This window comes from Brachyhypopomus gauderio, chromosome 1 (genome assembly GCF_052324685.1).
Source record: "Brachyhypopomus gauderio isolate BG-103 chromosome 1, BGAUD_0.2, whole genome shotgun sequence".
NCBI lineage: Eukaryota > Metazoa > Chordata > Actinopteri > Gymnotiformes > Hypopomidae > Brachyhypopomus > Brachyhypopomus gauderio.
The window spans coordinates 27,035,052-27,057,189 of NC_135211.1; the positions used below are offsets into that span (position 1 = coordinate 27,035,052).

Genomic DNA, 22,138 nt, shown 5'->3' on the forward strand with positions numbered 1-22,138 from the left:
GCAACAGCACATCATGAATATAGTAAGTTTAATGACAAACAAGTTTATGTGAGCAGTTTGATACATGATGCTTGAAACTTCTATTTAATTCAATTCAATTTAATTAAATTCAGTTTAATTCAATTTACTAGGTCAAGCCAGGAGGTGTGGACTTCAGTCACTAGGACTCAAATCCACTCAAGTCACGAATTAGATGACTTGCAACTCAACATTGACTTTTCCCATAAGTGACTTAAGAGTCAAACTTGCATGATACTACTGTAACTCACCTAGCACCCAGAGCAATTCTTCACAGGAAACGTCCATTTCTACTATATTTTCACTATTATACGCAAGTAGCAGTTTGTTTGTGATATTCAAGGAAGACATTCTAGCTAGGTAGCTAATAGCTCCCAGAATTGATACCTTAATTGCCGGAACAAATAACCATCAATATTAATAATAATAAAAGTTTGAGCATGTTTAAATAATACCTTTCCACCCAAACACCATCCATAAAAATTTGCTGTACTGCTATCCACTTGGCAGAACCAGAACCATTGCGGCTTACATGAGACTGCTGTTGTGAATAAGAAAAAATGCAGCACAAAGAACAGTAAGACTGTGCTTATATGTTACTTCACATAAATGTTAATTAGCACAGTTATCTAAAAAGAGAGCTAATAGAAAGAAAACTGAACTGGTCTCATTTCATCATGTAGTTTCATTATAAATATTCTGAAAACTAAATTGTACATTTTCATGATATATGACTACATTGTGTACTACATCATGAACTTCTTGGTGTTAAACAACATTAAATTGGCACATGTAAAGGGTGCTTTATTGTCCTGGGCTTGGACTCATCATAGTATAGGACCGGGGCCAAGGTAATAGAGGACTTTATTTCTTGTACCTTGACATCATGTTTTGGGAGCCAGTGCCAGATCTTTGTCAGTCTCCTCTGTGGCTCTCAAAGCTCAGACTGGCAAAAACCTGGCAAAATTTGTAACAAATCCCACAAACTGTTGCATTGCTGTAGCGTCTAATGGCATGGGCTTGTCCATCACTGCCTTAATTTCCTCTGGGTCTCCTTTTAGCCATCTGCTGACAAAATGTGACTGTAAAAATGCACCACTGGTACTTTGGATTGGAGCTGTTTTACACTCTCTCACTGCAGTGATTCATGAGGGCAAACAATTTGGTGTCATGGTCATGGCCCACTTTCAGCACTGGATCACTGCACCTGACAGCTAGGATGACATCTGCACTATGCTCCACACCACTGAGGCTTTGCAAATAGCTCATGCTGCTTCCTCTGGTGTACCTCCAGGGCAATGAAGATGGCAAAGGAGAGTTTGAGTCAGTTAACCCCACCCACCTCCATCCCATCACTCTGCCACTGAAGAAATTAGTCTCTGGCACCCACCAAGATGAAGACGTTGGCTTTGGGGAGTTCACATAGCAAATCTTCAAGTCAAGTCAAGTCAAGAGGTTTTATTGTCACAGTGAAACGAAACAACTTTCCTCCAGGATCATGGTGCAACATAACAAAAGTGCAGACAGAACAAAAGTGCAACGGACAGACAGTACAACACAATACAGACAGTACAATATACATAGTGCAAACAGACACTTCACTAGACAGAGAAGTGTAAGAGGTAGGTTTGGTTAGTGCAAATTGTGCCGTGTGCAATACGCAGTATATATACAAAGGGAGTCCCTGTCGCAGTGAAGTTGTGTGTGTAGTGCAAGTGCCTTCACATTGTCAGGGATAAGTGGTTGGGTGTGTGTGGGTGAGTGTGTGTATGTATTGAGGAAAAGTCCATCAGTTCAGTGTCTGGCATTGAGGAGTCTGATGGCTTGTGGGAGGAAGCTGTTGCAGAGTCTGGCCGTGTTGGACCGGATGCTGCGGTACCTTCTTCCCGATGGGAGGAGGGAGAACAGTGTGTGGGAGGGGTGGGTGGAGTCGTCCACAATGCTGGTCGCTTTGCGGATGCAGCGGGTGGTGTAAATGTCTGTGACGGAGGGGAGAGAGACACCAATGATCCTCTCAGCTGTTCTCACTATACGCTGGAGGGACTTGCGGGCGGAGACATTGCAGTTCCCAAACCAGGCAGTGATGCAGCTGCTCAGGATGCTCTCTATGGTGCCTCTGTAGAAGATGGTGAGGATGGGTGGAGGGAGGCGGGCCTTTCTCAGCTTCCAGAGGAAGTAGAGACGCTGCTGGGCTTTCTTGGCTGTAGAACTGGTGTTCAGGGTCCAGGTGAGGTTCTCCACTAATTGGACACCAAGGAACTTGGTGCTCTTAACGATCTCCACAGAGGACCCGTCGATGTTGAGCAGAGAGTGAGAGTAACGTGCTCTCCTGAAGTCAATAACCATTTCCTTGGTCTTGTCCACGTTCAGGTGAAGGTCGTTGTCTTTACACCAGTCTGTCAGCTGCTGCACCTCCTCTCTGTACGCTGACTCGTCGCCAGTGTTGGGAACGTTACTTTAAAAAAGTAATTAGTTATAGTTACTCACTACTTGTTCAAAAAATAACTGAGTTAGTAACTGAATTACTCTATAATAAAAGTAACTCGTTACCAGGGAAAGTAACTATTTGCAATACAGTAAAAAAAAAAAAAAAAGTAATATGCCAATGAATAAGGATTTTTTGAAAAAGCAGTTTTCACAGTCAGTTGAAATGAGTAGATCATAAAGTTGTTTTGACAACTTTTGACTAGTCAACAGACCAGTGCAGTATAAAATCCTTTAAAATCCCAAATCTTTGAAAAGGAAAAAAGCAAAAGTAAACAGTTACACTATATAAAGTGCATTTACATCTATCAAATGAAATGAAATTATCTCAACCTGAGACAATTTAACAATTAAACCTCTATTCTGAATTAAATAAATCAAATACCCAGTCTGGTAGACATTCAGGAACTTCAAGTATTTTCTTAAATAACGTTTATATCGTCACCTTGAAAATGCTAATTTTTCTTCGGCTTGCTCCTGACTCACCATTTCTGCCTCTTCTCCGTTTGTGTTGTGTGTCACTGGCGTGCTTCGGCACGCGTGTAAAAACACTGGTTCTGATTGGCTACCATAACGCTGCCTTAGCCATTCGCTTACTAAACAGGTGTTACACCGAGAACTGTGACCTATTGAGACCTGTTACTCCTCACTAGCCTGGGCAGCAGCCCGCTCGGATTACTGTTAGTATATCAATATATAGTAATGCACCGATTTTAACGACCAGTAACGTCAACGGCGTTGCAACGACAGGAAAAGTAATTAATTATATTATCCCGTTACTGACAAAATTATGCCGTTACCTAACGCCGTTATTTTTAACGGCGTTATTCGCAACACTGCTCGTCACCTTTGCTGATGAGACCCAGCACTGTTGTATCATCGGCGAACTTAATGATGTGGCTTTGTTACACAGTCATGTTTTGCTACACAGTCATGAGTCAGCAGGGTGAACAGCAGAGGACTCAGAACACTGCCCTGGGGGGCCCAGTGTTCAGTGTGATGGTGCTGAAGGTGCTGTTCCCGATCCGGACTGACTGGGGCCTCCCAGTCAGGAAGTCCAGGATCCAGTTACAGAGGGGTGTGTCTAAGCCCAGCAGGCTTAGTTTCCCGATGAGTTTCCGTGGGACGATGGTGTTGAATGCTGAACTGAAGTCTATGAACAGCATTCTGGCGTAGGTGTCCTTCTTCTCCAGGTGGGTGAGGGAGAGATGAAGGGTGGTGGTGATGGCATCGTCCGTGGAGCGGTTGGGACAACACGCGAATTGTAGGGGGTCTAGTGAAGGGGGCAGCTGGGTCTTGATGTTCCTCATGACTAGGCTCTCGAAGCACTTCATGATGATGGGGGTGAGTGCAACAGGACGGTAGTCGTTGAGGCAGGACACTGTGGACTTCTTTGGCATGGGGACGATGGTGGTGGTCTTGAGACACGTTGGGACAGTGGAGCTGATCAGGGAGATGTTGAAGATGTCCATGACAACATCCGTCAGTTGTTCTGCACATTCCTGCCGGGGATGTGGTCTGGTCCTGCAGCTTTGCGTGGGTTGACTCTGCGCAGAGTTCTCCTCACATCCACTGCAGACAGACACAACACCTGCTCGTCTGGCTTGGGTGAGGTCTTCCTTGCTGACGTGTCGTTTTGTGCCTCAAACCGTGCATAGAAGTCATTCAGGGCATCAGGGAGGGAGGCATCACCGCCACAGGACGGTGGTGTTGTCCTGTAGTTGGTGATTGCCTGGATGCCCTGCTACATGTGCCGTGTGTCACTAGTGTCTTTGAAGTGGCTGTGGATTGTCTGGGCATGTGTGCCCTTTGCCTCTCTGATGGCTCGTGACAGTTTGGCCCTTGCTTTCCTCAGGGCACCTCGTCACCCGCACTGAAGTCTGAGTCGCTGGTCCTCAGCAGCGCACGTACCTCAGCAGTCATCCGCGGCTTCTGGTTTGGGCATGTGGTGATGGTCCTGGAGACAATAACATCGTCAATGCACTTGCTGATGTAGCCAGTGACAGATGCTGTGTACTCCTCCAGGTTAACTGTGTCGCCATCAGTTGCAGGGGACATGAATTAAGTATTATATCACGATCGATCGAACGCCAGTGGTTGGCACCAGAGCGAACTAGTAACTCATTGAATCATAGATATGGATCAGAAGTAAATAAACTAGATTTTTTTCCCAGGCCATTGAACACTGTACACAGGAGAATGTCCTTACCTAGAGGCCAATCCAGGAGTCATTGTTGGTAAAGGGACAAACCCTAGAGGAGTAGCAGTTGGTTTGTCTTGACCACACCAATTTCTGCATTTTGCCATGCATAGTAAATGCCGTCGTAAAGATCCCATAGGCATGAGTGGCCTTGAATACAGCTTCATTTTAATGTTGCTTGGAAGTTAGGGAGTCTCATTATATCTTTTAATCTCATTACAACACATATGTGAATGTGCCATATTTTGTAAATTGTGATTTTTTTCACTGCAATCGAATTTTGTCCTCCGCATTTAACCCATCTGTGCAGTCAGAACACACACACACTAGTGATTACTAGGGGGCTGTGGATCACACGTGCCCAGAGCGGTGGGCACCCCTAGCCTGGCGCCTGTGGAGCAGTTGGGGTTAGATGCCTTGCTCAAGGGCACCTCAGTCATGGCCTCAGGTCTGGAAATCGAACCCACGACTCTCCGGTCACAAGACCAGTTCCCTACCACCAGGCCATGACTGCCCCTTGTGGTGCCTGTGTCTAGCTGGCATTGCTGGGATTTGTTCTAGATTGGACATAAACGTGCTCAAGGGTACATAGTTCTACTCAAACATTTGAATCCAACTTAGTCTCATCAACTGCCCCATTTCATTTGCTTTTCAAGCAAACTCTAGCGAAAGTGCCTCATGCCTAATTTGTTTTTCAGAATGCAAGGTGGCATTCCTTTCTAACACAGGGATTCACACAGGACTCTCGGGAAATCTGTAGCTGATGATGGATTAACCAATTGCTGATCTGCATGATCGCTAGGCAGATCTCAGTCTCTTAAATCATGCAGTCCTGCCATTCTGCATCAACCGTCAGTCTCTCAGCAGCCAGTCCCGTGTGTTTTCATTGGCAAGGTCAAGCACTGTTTAATCTCCGATTACATCATCTTTCAGTTCACCATATTTGTGTGTAGATAGGTTTTCCCATTAGCATGTGGCAAAGCTGTCAATTGGCTCACCTTCCTCCTGTTTGCAACAGCCAAGAGTCATAGATGATATCGTTCACCAGCATACTGCTCAACGACTTTGGGGATATATTCTAAATACGCACATCCTGTGTAATGTATCAGACCTTGCATAGCGAGGAAACGGACATGTGCTGAGTAGAGCGAGATTTTTTTATGGGCAAATTCATCAACAAAGTCATGAAAACAGTCCAGGTCATTATCAGTGAATCCATTATACAAAGAACAAGAAACCAATACAGGTAGACATGACTAAACAGAAGACAAACTATAGGAAACACTTAACCAACACAGAACAGAACTAGGCACAACTATCAATACACATACAAGAGGCATAAGCACCATAGCATACTCACAACCACAATGAACCGCAAAGACACCAAACACAGAGCTTAAATCACAGGACATAATGAGAAACCAAACTAGAAACAGCCGATGACAATAACCAAGGCAGAAAGAGCAAAAGGGAAAACAAGGAAAACCGGAACAGAGGCAGGACTAGGAATGTGAAAACACGTGAAGACAGACAAATGGGAGGCAGAGCCAGGCGTGACTGCTGTCTGGCTCCAAGTGTGGAAGCCCTCAAATGACTGAATGGACAGCATATCAATTTCCAAATGGAGGCATTTTAATCGCCTGAAGAAACGTGTTCTAGACCAGCACACACACTTCCTCAAACCAGTGCACATCTGTAGCTTGATTGATGCATTTTCAGGCCTTTGCTGTTCCGGTTCTTAGGGAGAGTAAGGGCTATGAGTCTCTACAAGCACTAGACTGATAAGGAAAACAAATAGACTCACTGTTATTATAAAGGCATTTATTTTCATCCGGTCTGAGTAGAGTTTGTCTAAGTCTGAGAAAAAAGCTTTGATAAGACATAGGGTGCTGTCAAGGATCTGGAGTTACCTATGACACACTGTGTAATTTGTGCTCTCTAATGTAAATCAATTTTGGTCCAAGGTAGCACTTTAAATTGGACATTAAAATCTTTCCTTTGATGAGGCCAAAGAATACAGCCGAGAAAAAAGGTTCTGTTGTCATATTTCACAGAAAGAGTTATGTTTGCATTCTTGTCACATCTGTTCTCCTCTGCCATTTTCACCCAAGGAACAGCAATATAACTGACATCAAACTAATCCATAGCATGAATAAGCTTACTCAAGAGCTTAGAGTTAAGTACAAAACTCAATAAAGGGTGGTTTTGAACATAATGGAGAGCCCAATTATGGTTAGTACAAGTTCATTCACTATGTGGCATTATGAATATAGTATGTGTGTGTGTGTGTGTGTGTGTGTGTGTGTGTACAGCTGCATAAAACACACAACTCCTCATCCCAACTGGACCATGAAGAGGACAATACAGTAGTTGGGGACTGGTCAATGATAAACATCTATGGCAGAACATCTGTCTTTGATCTAAAACTCAAAAACGTTTTAGATCATGCAGTAAACAATAATTAGGGCTAAATCAACAATAGATAGATAGATAGATAGATAGATAGATAGATAGATAGATAGATAGATAGATAGATAGATAGATAGATAGATAGATAGATAGATAGACAGCACACAAAAAACAAATAAATACAAACAAATACAAACACAGAATATACAATCATAAAATACCCAATTAAAGTGTTTGTGGTGGTTGATAAGTACACCTATCAGGTGTTCAGCAGCCTAATTCCTGCCAGAAAGAATGATCGCCGGAACCTCTCGGTCCTCCAACGCAGAGAGGAGTCACTGTGACTGCTCCTCTGAGCTGCCAGAGTCCCATGCAGAGGGTGTCTTCCATTAGTGAGGATTCCACGCATTAAACACCTCATCCTCTTCTCCACTAACTCACCCACAGAATCCACTCTCCCACCCATCACTGACACACACTTCCTTATAAGCTTATCCAGCCTGTTCCGATCCCTTACAGAAATGCTGCTTCCCCAGCAGATAACCCCAAATAAGACAGCACTGGACACAAAAGTAAAAAAAGTCAAAAGTTGAATTTATTTATATAGCGCTTTTTACAACACACATTGTCACAAAGCAGCTTTACAATCGTATGGCTCTAGATCCCTAATGAGCAAGCCAAAGGCAACAGTGGCAAGGAAAAGCTCCCTATGATGGTGGGGATTAGAAAGAAACCTCGGGAGGACCAAGACTCAAAAGGGAACCCAGCCTCCAATGGGCGGCCCGTCAGCACAAGTCCGTATTTGTGGACAAAAGGTGGTTCTACAGTTATGGTTAAGGTTCTTGTTCCCTGGCCAAGTAGTCACAGTCCCTTCAGTGCAGATGGTGAGTCTCAGGAAGGAGCTAGCATCAGCACGTCCTCTTGCGGCAATGGCACCTCCAACCCCGGCATCAGTACATCCACCGGCAAGCCAGACCAACTCCCAGGTGCTTGTAGGTGCTTGCATGCAATCGTCTTGGGTAGAAGCATGCAAAAAGATAGACAATACAGACTGAGTGTGTGGACATCAATTTAAACCACCATTGATTTAAACGTACATAGCTCACGCACCAGTGATTAGCATGTGGCTCCGGCAGACTAATCTATAGCATCATAACTAAAAGGAGGGGTTCAGAGGTGACCACAGTCATGAGGGCTCACTGAGACATTCTTTTCCAGTCAAGTCATTGTCTGGAATGACTGCCATGATACAGCTGGATGTCAGCATCAACATCTCAGATTACCAGAAATCTCAACGTCTGGGGGGCCCCCAAGCCCCACACCTTACAAAGGGAATATTAACTGAAGGCTTGATGAACCCATCTGTGCAGTTAGAACATAAACACATAAAAACTAGTGATTACTAGGGGGCTGTGGATCACACGTGCCCGGAGCGGTGGCCAGCCCTATAGCCCGGCGCCCGGGGAGCAGTTGGGGTTAGGTGCCTTGCTCAAGGGCACCTCAGTCATGGCCTCAGGTCTGGGAATCGAACCCATGACCCTCTGGTCACAAGACCAGTTCCCTACCACTAGGCCACGACTGCCCTGTTCCTAATGCGTTCCTACCCACCTCTGGGGTACAGTATTGTCACCTTTCCTCTTTACTTTATATACTGCACACTCTATACATGTGTCTGAACTCTGTCATATCCAGAAATATTCTGATGACACAGCAGTAGTAGCATGTATTAGAGGTGGAGATGAAACAGAGTACAGAAATCTGGTTGCTGCCTTTGCAGCATGGAGTAGGAGAAAAGGCCTTCTCCTGAATGCACTGAAGATCAAGGAGATGATCGTGGACTTCTGGAGACTGAGACATTCCCATCAGCCTGTTCTCACTGATGGACAAGCATCTGATGGTCTTACAAGCATCTGGGAGTCCATCTGGACAGCAAACTGGACTGGTCTGTGCATATGAGTGCAGCATATAAAAAGGGACAGAGCAGGCTTTACTTCCTTAGGAAGCTGAAATCATTGGATGTCTGTAATGAGTTTCTGCACACATTTTATCATTCTGTTGTGTAGCCTTCCAGCTCCAATCCCAGATTCTGACACAGTTCCAATCTTTAAATTTAGACTTAAGACTCACCTATTTAAAAGTGGAGGACAAATTTCGATTGCAGTGTAAAAAATCACAATTGACAAAATATGGCACATTTACATTACATTTACTCAATTAGCTTTTTGGGAAAAAATGTACTTGTGAGAGTAGTTTTAATATGAAAGACTTCAACTTTTACTTGAGTATATGTACGGAGAAAAACGTGACTTTTACTTCGTTACAATCGGATTTGCGCCGCGCTACCGTTACTTTAGTTTTGTAAATAATTCGTCTTTTCAGTGAGAAGACTGCCCCAATTTCACACCTGAGTATGAATGACCAATCAAATGAAGCATGTCAGTCACATGATCGCATACGCAAACTTTCTCCACTGATAGCAAGAAAGTATTGTGACAGAAAAATCTACCGAGCATCCCTGACCTCACATACAGCCAAGGTTTACATTGCAAACGTGTAAAAAGGACAGTTATATAATGCGCTGTCAGTTGTGTCTGCCAAAACGTGTGGACATTTCAGCTACTTGACATCAAATTTGAGGAAACACGTTGCCTAAACTTAAGATTAAAAAAATTCTAAGCCGGTCTGATTAGGGGTTTGATGCTTGTGCGTTTGGCTAAAGGCATCACTAAAGGATTTGGCAATGTAGGGCAGAGACAGATATTCAGTGATATAAAGTGAAAACAACGGAGGAAAGAATGTTTTTTTTTAAATGGGATTGCCGCCATCAATGTAGACAAAAAACCCTGAGCTATAAGTGATTCCATATCAAGTCTGAAACTGTGCGAACTGAATTTAACCACATTTGTGGCTTCCTGTGTGGGTGAAACCACTGGCCTCCCTCTTTCCTCTGTGGTTAAGGACAGAAGGAGAGGTTGGCCCAGAAAGCCCACTGTTGCCACGATGAGATCTACAAACCCACCACGGTGGCTGTTGCCTCCGGCCATCCCTGGGGTTGCAGAGCAGGCAGCGGGGGTGCATTCCACGGGGCAGAGTAGAAAAAGCACAACAGCTCCTCGAATTACGGAATACGAACCTGGCTGACCTATCGGTACCCTCGACAGCCCAGGCCTGCCAACTCAAGGATTACTCATAGTGTGACCACACTGCTCCATCACAACCAGCAGGAGTGCATCTCTGTGATTACTTCATAAAGGCATCATCCATTAATCAGCAAGTGTGCTTTCTTACCACCATTAATACATGAGTCCATATACATGTTTAACTGTAACGAGAGAGAGAGAGAGAGAGAGAGAGAGAGAAAGAGAGAGAGAGAAGCAACTTGAATCCCAGACAGACAGAGCATTAAACAGGGAGAAGGGTCAGTGAGATGTTGAGGGGCCAGGTGGGATTTATCTCTGCTGAGCGTGTCATGTAGAAGGCCCATCCTGGAGCTTCATCTCATCCTGCTGTCTGACACTGACTGAAAGGTTCTCTTGCACACACCCAACCTTTAATTGGATCAGATCCATCTGTCTGAAACTAGCCCTGGGGGAGGGGGTGTGTGAAACCCATCAATAAAAGGGTTGAGGACTCGTTTTACAGCAAACATATCCAGTTCTTATCCTCTTCCATCCTTGGCTGAGGAGTTTGTATGGCTGCCTATGTCAACTCATCCGTTATCTCTGCCTAAAAGACTGAGGTGTTACGATATAGTGTGAGAAAAAGCCTGTGGGAACCTCCAGAGGTATACGGGGCAGACGGGTCAGTACCTTGGGGAAACATCCTGACATTCCCCCTACTATTGATCACAGCCAGATACACAATCCATTAAAAAGCAATTCCTACTCTGTACTGGTAGGTCATACTTCAAAGTCGAGACGGGTCACATGCTAGTCGTCACAGTGTTCACCTGGAGCACTCTTGTTTAGGTGGACCCGAACACCTGTTTGACTTCATGCTGCAGTGAAAATGAGAGCTGAACCACATGTTTAAGGCCACCTGTACAGCAAGATGCTCAATGCTGTCAAACATCTATTGCCTGAAGGAATAGCCTCATCAAATATGTTTAACAGGAAAAAACATGGAAATTTAAAGGATTAATACAATTCTCTATCTTCATGGGAAATATGATGTATTCTGTTTTTGCCACAACTTAGTCATATGCATTATTATCTCTAAGTTGCAGAAGCATTCCAGCTGACATCATATAGGAATCTGTACATTTAGTTTAAGTTGAAGTTAATTGAACAATCTTTGAAGAATATATTGAAGAAAACCTGTTGGGAACCTGAGCAGTATATGTTATTACCAGAGGTGGAAAGAGTACTAAAAAATTGTAATTGAGTAAAAGTATCTTTACTTTGCCTAAATTCTACTCAGAGTAAAAGTAAAATTACCCATCTGAAAATTTACTCGAGTAAAAGTACAAAATTACTTTATTTAAAATGTCATTTGAATACAAGTTACTTAGTTACTTTCAGTTATTTAATGCAAAAAAGGATGTCATGAATCAAATTCAGCACAAGTTGTTTTAATCGATTTCAAAGTGTATTTAAGTGCACATCCACACTTGCAAAAGTTCCGCTGGGCTCAGGAACATACTGAACGTACACACCGTGTCAGAACCAAGAGAGTAGTAGACCCAAGTGCCGACAAAATGCAAAGAGCAAAATGTGTGTGTGCGTCCACACACACACATAAGCAGCAAAACCAATCACACGAGACGCTGAATAAACTCAACATGTAGAAAATAAACTCGACCGCAAAACACACTGGAGAAAATTCTACAGAAAAGACGCGAACTTAGGACACCAGGGGAAGTAACTTGCAACAGGCAGAACGCCGCAACGAAACAAAAACCCTTCCCAAAATAAATGAAGAACGGATAGGACGAGATGAAGCAGGGGAGAAACTTGAGGTAGGCTAGTAAGCAGCGCAGGAGATAGTTACTCGAATAAGTAATAGAAAAGCAAGAGAGATAAGAGAGAACATAAGGTGGCGAGACACCTAAACACAAGAAACGCAACCAGAGATCACAGAGAAAGGGCTGAGGACGTGAAGGCGAGCCAAAACGATCCGTTTCACTAAGCTTCCTTAAGAAGCTATAGACAGCTGAAATGGATCACTGCTGATTGCGCCTGGAGAGTCTAGGACTGACTTGGGTGCCTCTAGTGTTGTTAGGAGGAGCGGAGGCCGAGCTAGCCCTGACAACGCAATTGATTTTCAGTTCCGGGACACAGAAGTTTAAATTTCTGCCCACATTTAATTTTTCACCATCAATATTTTTTTACTCAGTAACATGAGGTGGTTCAAATGTAACAAAGTAAAACTACTTGGGTCAAAATTTACTCGAGTAAAAGTAAAAATGACATATTTCAAAAACTACTCAGAAATTAACAAATTACTCATAAAAAGTACTCAATTACAGTAATGTGAGTAAATGTAATTCGTTACTTTCCACCCCTGGTTATTACTGGAATCAACACATACTGTTCTTTAACAACCAACAAAGATAAAAATGCCTTCATTATTTTTTACGTTGAAAAGAACGCCGTTAGCAGTAATTAAAACAGTGCTGCGGAGATTTAAACATTGCACAGTGACTTTTGGACACATGCCCAGAATCTCAGTTAAGGACTGGACTAGCCCTGTTCTTCAGGCTGGTGGTATGTGAACGAAGCCTCTTTCCAAGGTGTTCATCATTTCAACAAGCTTGTATACCTGACAGAGGATTTGAACTTGTAATTTTCAGGAAAGCCTCAGATGCTTTCATGGTTTATATGAGGATACTTGTGTGTGTATAACTGTAGGCTACAGGTATTTACTATAAATAATCATCTAATCACAATGACAGGCACACCAAGAAATTCCATCACATGTCTGTTCCCAGACATTCTTCAAAGCCATCAGATCATATTTCTCCAAATACCGCTGGACTACGAAAACGGCAGGAAATAGTAATGTTGAACAAATGTTAAACAGACTGCAGTAGGTGTGAGATTTTTAGCTGTAACTTTGGCTTTCAAAAGCTACAGCTGCAGTGTCAAACCGCTGTCATACGAAAACTTTATTTAAATTTGGTTTTAATATATTATATTTACAATATAGGCTACTGATATTGCTATTCAATGTCTCTTCAGAAGGCCATCCACAGAATTTATATGTACATATACATCATATAACAGACTGTTTTGTGCAAAGCAACTCTCAATAGTGCTTTGTTGTTTCCATGGAGACAACATGGAGACTCGTGGGTGAATGACTTGCTAACTGTCTTTGTATACTTCCATTACAGCTGGGCATTTGCATGCAATAATCCTATAAAGAGGAGCACTATGGATACAAACACAGTGCTCTCTTCTTCACAAAAGAGACTGAGAACAGGATGAATCTGCTGGCTTGAACTAATTCCTCAAATATGACATCAATCAGGGTTTCTATGGTAGCCAGAAGTCAGTAGCATACATGGTTTCCAAAATGGGTTCTGTAGTAAAGGGGGTGTTGTTGACTTCTGTCATGTAGAGATTATTTTATATATGATATAATATGCAACATCATTAGAATTTATGCTCACAAGAAATGTGTTATTCTTGGAGGTATATTCTGTCTAAACATTTCATTTACATGGCATTTACATTCAATAGCACAAACTTTCACATTTAAAAAATCAATTATTCTAAGGGGGCAGGATATCTTTTGACCACAGTCAGTTCATTAAATAATGTCAGTTGAGCATGTTCAGCAAAAATGGGCTACATTCACTTTCATACATTTCAAAGTTTCAAAGCTGGCATTCGAGACTGCAGAGTTCAAGACACCAGAGAGCTGTGCTGAGGAGCCGAACTCTCATGGCGCCCCGGGTGGGAAGCAGAGGCCCAGAAGAACTGTTTTTTCAGGATTCATTTCCCCAACGAGATCAAGGTGGAATGGGGATTTTTATCCTGTGCTTTGGACACCCATTGCTCTGATATACTGGGTCACTCCTCCCGCCCCACCCGCTCTGTGTTTTCTGTTCAAACAGGATAAAGACGAGGAGATAGACGTGCAGCTTAAGTAAGCCCTACGGACATTACATTAATAAGACTCTCTCTGCTCGTCTTGAATGTTTACACTACTATGCAGTCATGTTTCCTTGTTGTATACAAAATGAAATGAATCAAGTGGTGCCAGATTTTAGGTAAATATATTTTAATGAGATTGTAAAGTGGAATATAAGTATACCGTATCTGTGACTGACCTTCACATTCAGCACATCTGAATCCTACACGTTCAATACATCAAAAACAGTGAGGGGAGGACATCCAATAACTGTAGTTTACTCGTAAATATGTGCCATCTCCTGTATTGACAACAGTCTTACAAGTCTGCTGTAATGCAACACTGAGACGTTGAAGAGAACTCAGTTTGGCCCTCTTCTGTGGACGTCTGGAAATATTTTGACGAGCAGAGGTATCTGGGTTGCAGGTGAATAGAATGAAATCATTGGCCTTCTTTAAAAATTCCGCAATCTGGCTTTGACAGAAGTTCGACCAGTGAAACAGATCGGTGAAATAGCAGATAAATCCAGGCTTTCTTGAGAATTCCATGTTGAAATAATGGTTAACCATGGCAAATAATGGTTAACCATATTCAAATAGAAGCAACACTTCACCATATCCTTCCCATTATCAGAGCATTTCTGGCTAAAGTTTATTCTTTCATGACTGAAATGTTATTAAAAAACACAACCGTGAAACCTTTGGATGACACTTTAAAAAATATAATTCTTAAATGTATTTATTTCTTTATTTATTTTAAACTGAATATCATCTTTGAAGTTGGCTGAATTGGAGTTGAGGGCTCTCTTTCAAAACATCACCTCAAAGACGGAGCTTTCTGCAATCCACTCTCTTGTAGGACTGGAATTTTGTTGACTCACTGCAGAGTTTTCCCTGCTGTCAAAACTTTCCCTTTGGCTATCAGAATCTTTTCACTAGAAATGTGTACCTAGGACTGTGCCCAGCTCAAGAGAGGCTACATAATCAGACAGCAGGTGTACTGGATGGGATTTACACTGAAGACATCTCATACTCAAACGAATGATGGCTGAGATCGTCATCGCCCTGAGTTCCCCTGCTGAGGTGTGGCTGCATTGTGTCAAAACTTGTCCATATTGCTGCTCCAATATGAAATATGCTTAAAGCAGACAGACTGGCTGCCACATGGTGAAATGAAAAAGCAAATGTAAAACGTGCAGACATGCGTTATTGGCCTCTGTGACAGTGATCTCATACGTTTATGAGGAAGGGTTGTCTGAGAAGTCACTTCATGACAAATTAATATATCTTGATGAAGACCAGACTAGTAAACCTTGACAAGCACGCATGTCTTCATATAAAGTTCACTTAACCTTGACAAGGCCGTAATCCCTTATTTATATCTCCAGATGTTTCATCCTCAGGAAACTAATGCACCAGGAAGCCCTTTCGAAAGATTACGACAACGATTATTTTCTTTAATGACACGAGGGACATGCTTTATTGCATATTACTGATCACTGTTTTTTTTTTTCTTTTAATAAAAACAATGTTTGTTCGGGCGGGTAAATTATTTTTACTTATTTTAGATAACAGGGCAGGTAGGCTACATATGCGATTCTGATTAACGAAGAGCACTTAAGCTGCTTGCCGGAAATATATCCGGCAGGTGATCATTCCAGTGGTCCGCGTAACATTTTCAAATCCACCACCTGATGAGTCCGGCGGGTGGTGTTGTGAAGTGCTGTTCAGCGCGAGCTATAAAGTCCCTGGAAGACCAAGCCCCCACTGCCACTGTTGGATGTCAGTACGCTAGGTCCACACCTTTCAGCTGTGTACCTGTGGATCTGCGCTATTTAAAACTCCCTGGGACGTTTTTCGCTTGGAATACGTAATGCCTCCACAAGGAAATTGCTTTCCGTCTGTTTGGTCTAACTTTGGAATTATTCTGAGCACTTTCTTTTTTCTTTAACTTGCGTTGGTATTTTGGAATAACCGTGGGATGGCCAAGGCGTCGATAATGGATTTGTGCGTTTTTATTTTAATTGTAGTAATTTCTGGATATGCAAGCGGTAAGTGGCCGTGCGTAAACACGCGTGCTCTTGAATTTTATTCGGTCCAGGAAAATGTCTTGAGTAAAATACCATTAGGACTACTGTTTTCCAAGAGGCCTTGAACAATATTTGCTAAAACAAAGTCTTGTGAAGATTATCGAGGGTTCACTATATGTTTGCACGACCTAATTGCTACTTAAACAAATAGTGTTCTAACATGTTTTCACGACATATTATATAACCTGCTTGTTCTCACTCATGTAACAATTCATAAGATGCAGAAAAGGTCTTTACTTTCATTGGAGATACTGTTGATATTCTTAATTTACATTAAGTGTTATATATTTTAAATTTTAAATATATATTTCATAATTTACACATAATGTTATATATATATATTATATATATTATACATTGTTTTATATAATAAAATTAAGCTCTCAAAGTATTTGTAATTCCTTTTCAGACTTTTCATCGCTACGTAAAGATACACACGAAAACACCGCAGTTGAGACTGCACAACCGAATGTCACATCCAAAACGTCAGTTACCCCTCTAGAGAAATTCTATGGATCCAGTGGCATTAAAGGAACAGCGTGCTACCTTTGCCCGCTGTCAGAACCACGGAGGAGACAGAAACGCTGCACGTGTTACACGTACAAAGACAAAGAGTGCGTTTATTACTGTCACCTCGACATCATCTGGATCAATACGCCAGAGTAAGACTGAAGGTTTTGACTGCTATCTAAACACTGCATGCGCTACCTCAAGATTTTTTAACCTACAGACACATTTCTGAAATTCATATTATAGGCCTATGTACTGACACAACAATTAGGAGAACGTTTTGGAGTAAGCTAAAAAAAAAAGTACTAAGAACAATTCTAAAGTAATTATACTTCTGGAAATATGGAGCATGCCCATGCATTTGTGATTTCATAAAAGCCTTTATGCTTTTCTTTTAAAATCAGTGTTTTGATACAAATGCAGTTTGAATGATCATGTTCATATTTCATTTTCTTCATTCACAACTGACTCTCAAAACAAAATGACAGAAGCATGGATACAGCATAGTAAGATGGGCAGTACAGTGAGTCTGTTGCACCTTCAAGCTGTGCAGGTCACTCTAGTTCTGACACACACAGAGAACACATATGCCAGCACTTCACACTGGGGGCACTTCACACTGGGGGCACTTCACCTGAGCTACGGTGGACAACAATTTTCAAACCATTTTTTTGTACTAGTACTTGTTTAAAAATGATGTGACACATACTTAACATATGGTGTCCTCTGAGACGATTTTTCATCTGGAATTCTGAAAACACTAGTTTGAAAGCTAGCGTTTATCTTTTATATGTAGAGATGCTAGAAGGTGCACTGGAATCGTGAGCATATGTGTTTATGTAAAAAAAAAAAATTGGTTTTTAAATCACTTTTTGATTTCTGTTTTGGTGAATTGCTGTGTTGCATTTCATGTGTGGTCCCGTGCCTTGAGTGTTTTTATGCAGTTAGGGTCAGATCAGAACCCTGCACACAGACTAATGCAAAGGCATATAGAACCTGCACATAAAACAATTTCTTAGCTTCTAGGCTTTCTTAAACATAATGGACAGACATCAAACAAATGCTTTCTTGACAAGATGCTTAAAGGAACAACTCTTATCAGATGAGGCAGTCGGACTCCTTAGCAACACGCAGTGCTTTATGCTGGGCCAAGCCTGTACCTGTTGCATTCCATGAGGTGTGAATAACATAGACATACTGAAACATTTAGCCTAAACTCCCAAACCATGTAGACTGTCCAGATTATTGCTTTTATTGCATGTTGATTATTTGTCAACATGTGTGACTCTGTCGAGAACAATTCATACAGATTCAACAATGGTGTAACATCTAGCTGTTATGTAACATGGAGCATCAAAAGGTCTCCGTAACCATGGCAGTGACGATGCGGCAGGATCAGTGGGGCACTAACTCATTTTTGCAGGAGAAGGGCACTAACTCCTTTTTGCAGGAGAAGCGAGGGACGGTGGTGAGACCATGTCCTTGGACCCTTGTACACTCCCCCCCCCCCCCCCACTTCATTTCATGTGGATCTTTGGTCTCTCTGTTGCCAGGATCTCACCCAGTGCTGAGATGCTGTAGTATTCCAGCAGCTTGGACATGTCCGTTGACACGTCCTATTACTGACCTTCTTAACAGGGGCTGCTTAAAAAGCCCCTTCAATTTCATTCATATCTGTTAATACAACTTCTGAGGCATAGTACAATGTAATATCATACTGCATGTAATAATTTTATACTACATGTAATTATACTATCATTTTCATATTTATATATGTAAATATGTAAGAAATGTATTTCTATTTAAAAAGTATTTCTCATATTCTACTCGTGCGATCAGGGTGGGTGCCTAACACATGCTTTATCTGAGGTGGGGTTTGTTCATCTCAGACCACCACATATTGTGCAGGGATTTGTGATCACAAGTCCAGGGGTGGAATCAGACTAGGCTATCAAAAGAGTATCCAGAAAGATCAACACAGTCAGCGCGTGTGAGAGCCATATGTGACATAGGGGAGAGAACAGAGGTGCAGAAGGCCTTATATCTAAAAACTCTGCAGGTGAAACCATCACCGAGTGCTGAACCTCGAGGGTAAATCATGTCATCTGCTGCTGGGCTTCCACTCACTACTGTAGTAACACCTGCACCCTCGTTCTCCCCACTGCCGTATGTGTGTTGACAGGCGCACAGTCCCATATGGGTTGTCGAGTTACCGGGGCTTGAGTTACCGGGCACGGCGCTCTGTGGTGGACAGAGGCCGGACGCCACAGCGCTGCGTGTGCGCTGTGCTGAGTGACACGGTGTGCAGCGACTTCTGTGGTCAGAGGTGAGCTTCAAATCACACAGCATACACCAGTCCACGGTCTCGCCAAGTTTGTGATGAAACTCACTCACTGAGTCTCTTTAAATTATCAGTGCTACTTGCTGGGTAATTTGTGACTCGGGTTACGCACCAACATTCCTGTCTGATCTGGTCCCTTTTCAGGGATTTGGGGGTTCATAAGTTGGAATCCAGAACTGTTGTTCTGGTAATAGGCTGTTATTTTATTTCTGTTCTACTGTCAATCAAAATGAGAAGTTCTTTGTTTTATTTCGATGATTAGTGAGCTGATTGGTTTCTTGCTGCATCTTGCTTTTGTCTTATTTCATCAGAGGGAGGTCACCGTGACCACCTGGTGCAGGAGAGCTGAGCCATGCTGTAAGCTACCTGCCCGTGCTTTCTTCTGTCCTAACACCTGCAGACAGGCCTTAAACAAGAGGCTTACGTCCGTTGGAGGAGAAGAAATTCCATTATTCACTGGAAGCCTTAAAGGAGCGAGGAGTGGAGCAGTTTTGTGGGACATCTATGCAATCAAGAAGCCAGTGACACAAATGTAGGCGAGGCTGGGATCCAATAGGAGCCTGTTTAACTGAACCAATTTTTAAGTTCTCATCACTTTACAGCTTGACCTCTGGATCGGCAACTGAGACTGACTCTGCTTCTTTGACCAGGAGAGTTTTTCAGATATGCGACTAACAATCCGTGCGTTTGCGTATGCTTTGCAGTGTTTACTGGATTGTTTTGTGTCTTTGTTTTTAAGATATTAAAATATATTGTGAGGGTCTGAATTAAGATTTATTTGCTATAATCTGATTTCCAAATAAGGAAGTCACTGTGGGTTCAGTGAACATGCTGAGAAGATATTAAGGGCATTCCTCTCCTGTATAGAAGTACTGCTGGTGAAATGGCACTTAGAGCAGGACCCACAAGCAGAGAAACAAATCAGAGGCTAGTGAATACAGCAGTGCTTTTAAAGCTACTAATTGTTCATAATTCTATATAATGTGCCTGTGGAAAATATTTTAGCTCTCTTGGTTTCATAAAATCATGTATTGTTACTTGTTACATTGTAAATACAGGCATTGTAGCAATTACAGTATAGTTCATCTAAATCTTTAGCTCATTTTGTATTTCTCGTATTGTAATGTGTTTTTTTATCTTAACAGCCCTGAATGTGTGTGTGTCTCTGGTTACTATTTAAAATGGTTTAAAATGGATAGTTTGCTTTCTTTTTTTTCTTCCAAAAAACAATTCACTGGTGATTAAAATCAAAGTAGCATTTCCAAGCATTCCCCCCCCCCCCCCCCCCATCATGACCAACATACATATTTGTTTACATAAATACAAATCATCTTCATCTAATATTAGATCAAAATGATCTCCATCTCTGGTCTTTGGACCACCAAGCAGATCACAGGAGAGGCACCAGTTGCACCAGCCCACCACTGCACCAGGACATCGCCCCCTCACAAGGGAGCTCCAGGAAGAATTGTGGCCTTGGAATGTGCCCCCCTGGGAATGCTCCCGTGTGTTTGTGAGGGACCTGTGGCCTGTGGAGCATGTGCAAAAAAATCCCATTTTAACACTGAAGGTGCTCCACTCTACCACTTATAGATGAGGATGAGGTACGAAATTAGTTTTTATCCTTGTCTACGACCACATTTTAATTCCTCAGATCAAGTGCACTAGAGTTACAGTAAGGTGAGTTATAACGAATTATATTTATTATAACTAATAATAATCTAAAAAGGTAAATGGACCAAATGACAAAGGCCAACATCATATCAGTCAAGACCCCGAGGACCCCAGTTCAAAAACATTCATCAGCTGTGTTATTTTATCTGTGTGTATCTCACCTCTGACTGAGTTGTTGTCTAAAACACCCACAGATCCATCACAATGGGACTTGGTATAATTAAAGTCAGTAAGAGTGCTAATGTATTTCACACTAAATATAGATTCAGTAGTGCAAATATGAAAACTGCAGACAAACAGAGTACATTATGAGCATTGCCATGCCAACAGTCATAATAGTACCACATGTCAATTTGTTATGTGAATATAAACCCATATTCAGAAGAACAAATATTTTGAATGGTTTTTGAGCAAGCCCAGTATAGCAGCTTTGCTGTGGTTATCTACACTGCTTCAAAGGATGCAAAACCTTTGCAAACTTTTAGACATCCTTCTCTACATACCAGCCATTCTTCCACTGAGGTTAAACAAACTGTGCATGGAGGTTAAATGGGAAAAAAAGGTTTATGCAGGATAGCTCACAGAATGGCAAACCCTCTCTCAAATGAACCCTTACCTAATCCCGACTAAACCCTAACCCTAACCCTAACCTAATCCCAAGCTTAGATGGTGCATAACACATGTGTTAGAGAGATTTTCACTGCAGATCTTCTGATGGCTTTGCTTGCTTATATTACATATATTACATTGAAGATGAGCTTAGATATGACTGATCCAAACTTCGGAGCGGTGCTGATGGGGTAAATGCAATGGCTATGCACCATTTTTCTTGTCAAAAAGTTGCATGTGGTACGTGCGCTGCCAAATATCACACGTGGATTCATTTCACACAAAACCGAAATACATTTTAATGATCCAAAAAACTATATCTCGGTTTTTCATCTGTTTTTAATTCTTGACATCCACAAGGTAGGGACTCGAAGCTCTCCCCTGTCACAATTATCAAAGGACCATTGTCCTATGTCTTAGTATGTTGTTATGTCTTATTGTGTTGGTTTTTGTTTCAGAACGCTATCAAAGGCAATGCATTTTCGAATACCATGGTGATTCCTTTAATGAGACTGCCAGCATAGAGTTTCATTCATCAGGGGTCCAGGGCCATGTGTGGTATATTTCAGGAGGTTAGGTGTGAACTTTGTCAAAAGTCAAAAAAGACTTAACAACTGCATCTCAATGGCATGGTGCAACGCGATTATCTGCTCTAGGAGTATCAAGATCTATTTGGAAAATTTTATCACATTGCAGAAATGCATAGTCAAGTTTAAACAGAGACAAG

The 22,138-nt window shown here is 42.1% G+C and overlaps 2 protein-coding genes across 2 annotated transcripts; one reads left to right on the forward strand and one right to left on the reverse strand.

The window, feature by feature from the left end:
• Positions 1–2,887: 2,887 nt before the first annotated feature.
• Positions 2,888–6,091, reverse strand: LOC143527070 (uncharacterized). Its single transcript, XM_077021994.1, has 2 exons — positions 5,701–6,091; positions 2,888–4,459 (listed from the first exon to the last, which is right to left on the reverse strand). Exon 2 carries the CDS (start codon positions 3,972–3,974, stop codon positions 3,465–3,467), a length of 510 nt encoding a protein of 169 aa, XP_076878109.1. The 5' UTR covers positions 3,975–4,459; positions 5,701–6,091; the 3' UTR covers positions 2,888–3,464.
• Positions 6,092–15,766: 9,675 nt separating this feature from the next.
• Positions 15,767–20,324, forward strand: LOC143515000 (uncharacterized). The gene is made up of 4 exons (XM_077006865.1): positions 15,767–16,238; positions 16,687–16,939; positions 18,970–19,113; positions 19,440–20,324. The coding sequence occupies exons 1-4, from the start codon at positions 16,169–16,171 to the stop codon at positions 19,453–19,455; spliced, it is 483 nt and encodes a 160-aa protein (XP_076862980.1). The 5' UTR covers positions 15,767–16,168; the 3' UTR covers positions 19,456–20,324.
• The last annotated feature ends 1,814 nt before the right edge of the window (positions 20,325–22,138 follow it).

Excerpts from the sequence above, each read along its gene's own strand:
- LOC143515000 (XM_077006865.1), top strand. The coding sequence starts at position 16,169 with ATGGCCAAGGCGTCGATAATGGATTTGTGCGTTTTTATTTTAATTGTA. Across the intron at positions 16,239-16,686 it reads AATTTCTGGATATGCAAGCG|ACTTTTCATCGCTACGTAAA; the intron begins GTAAGTGGCCGT and ends ATTCCTTTTCAG. Across the intron at positions 16,940-18,969 it reads ATCTGGATCAATACGCCAGA|GCGCACAGTCCCATATGGGT; the intron begins GTAAGACTGAAG and ends GTGTGTTGACAG.
- LOC143527070 (XM_077021994.1), bottom strand. The coding sequence starts at position 3,974 with ATGGACATCTTCAACATCTCCCTGATCAGCTCCACTGTCCCAACGTGT.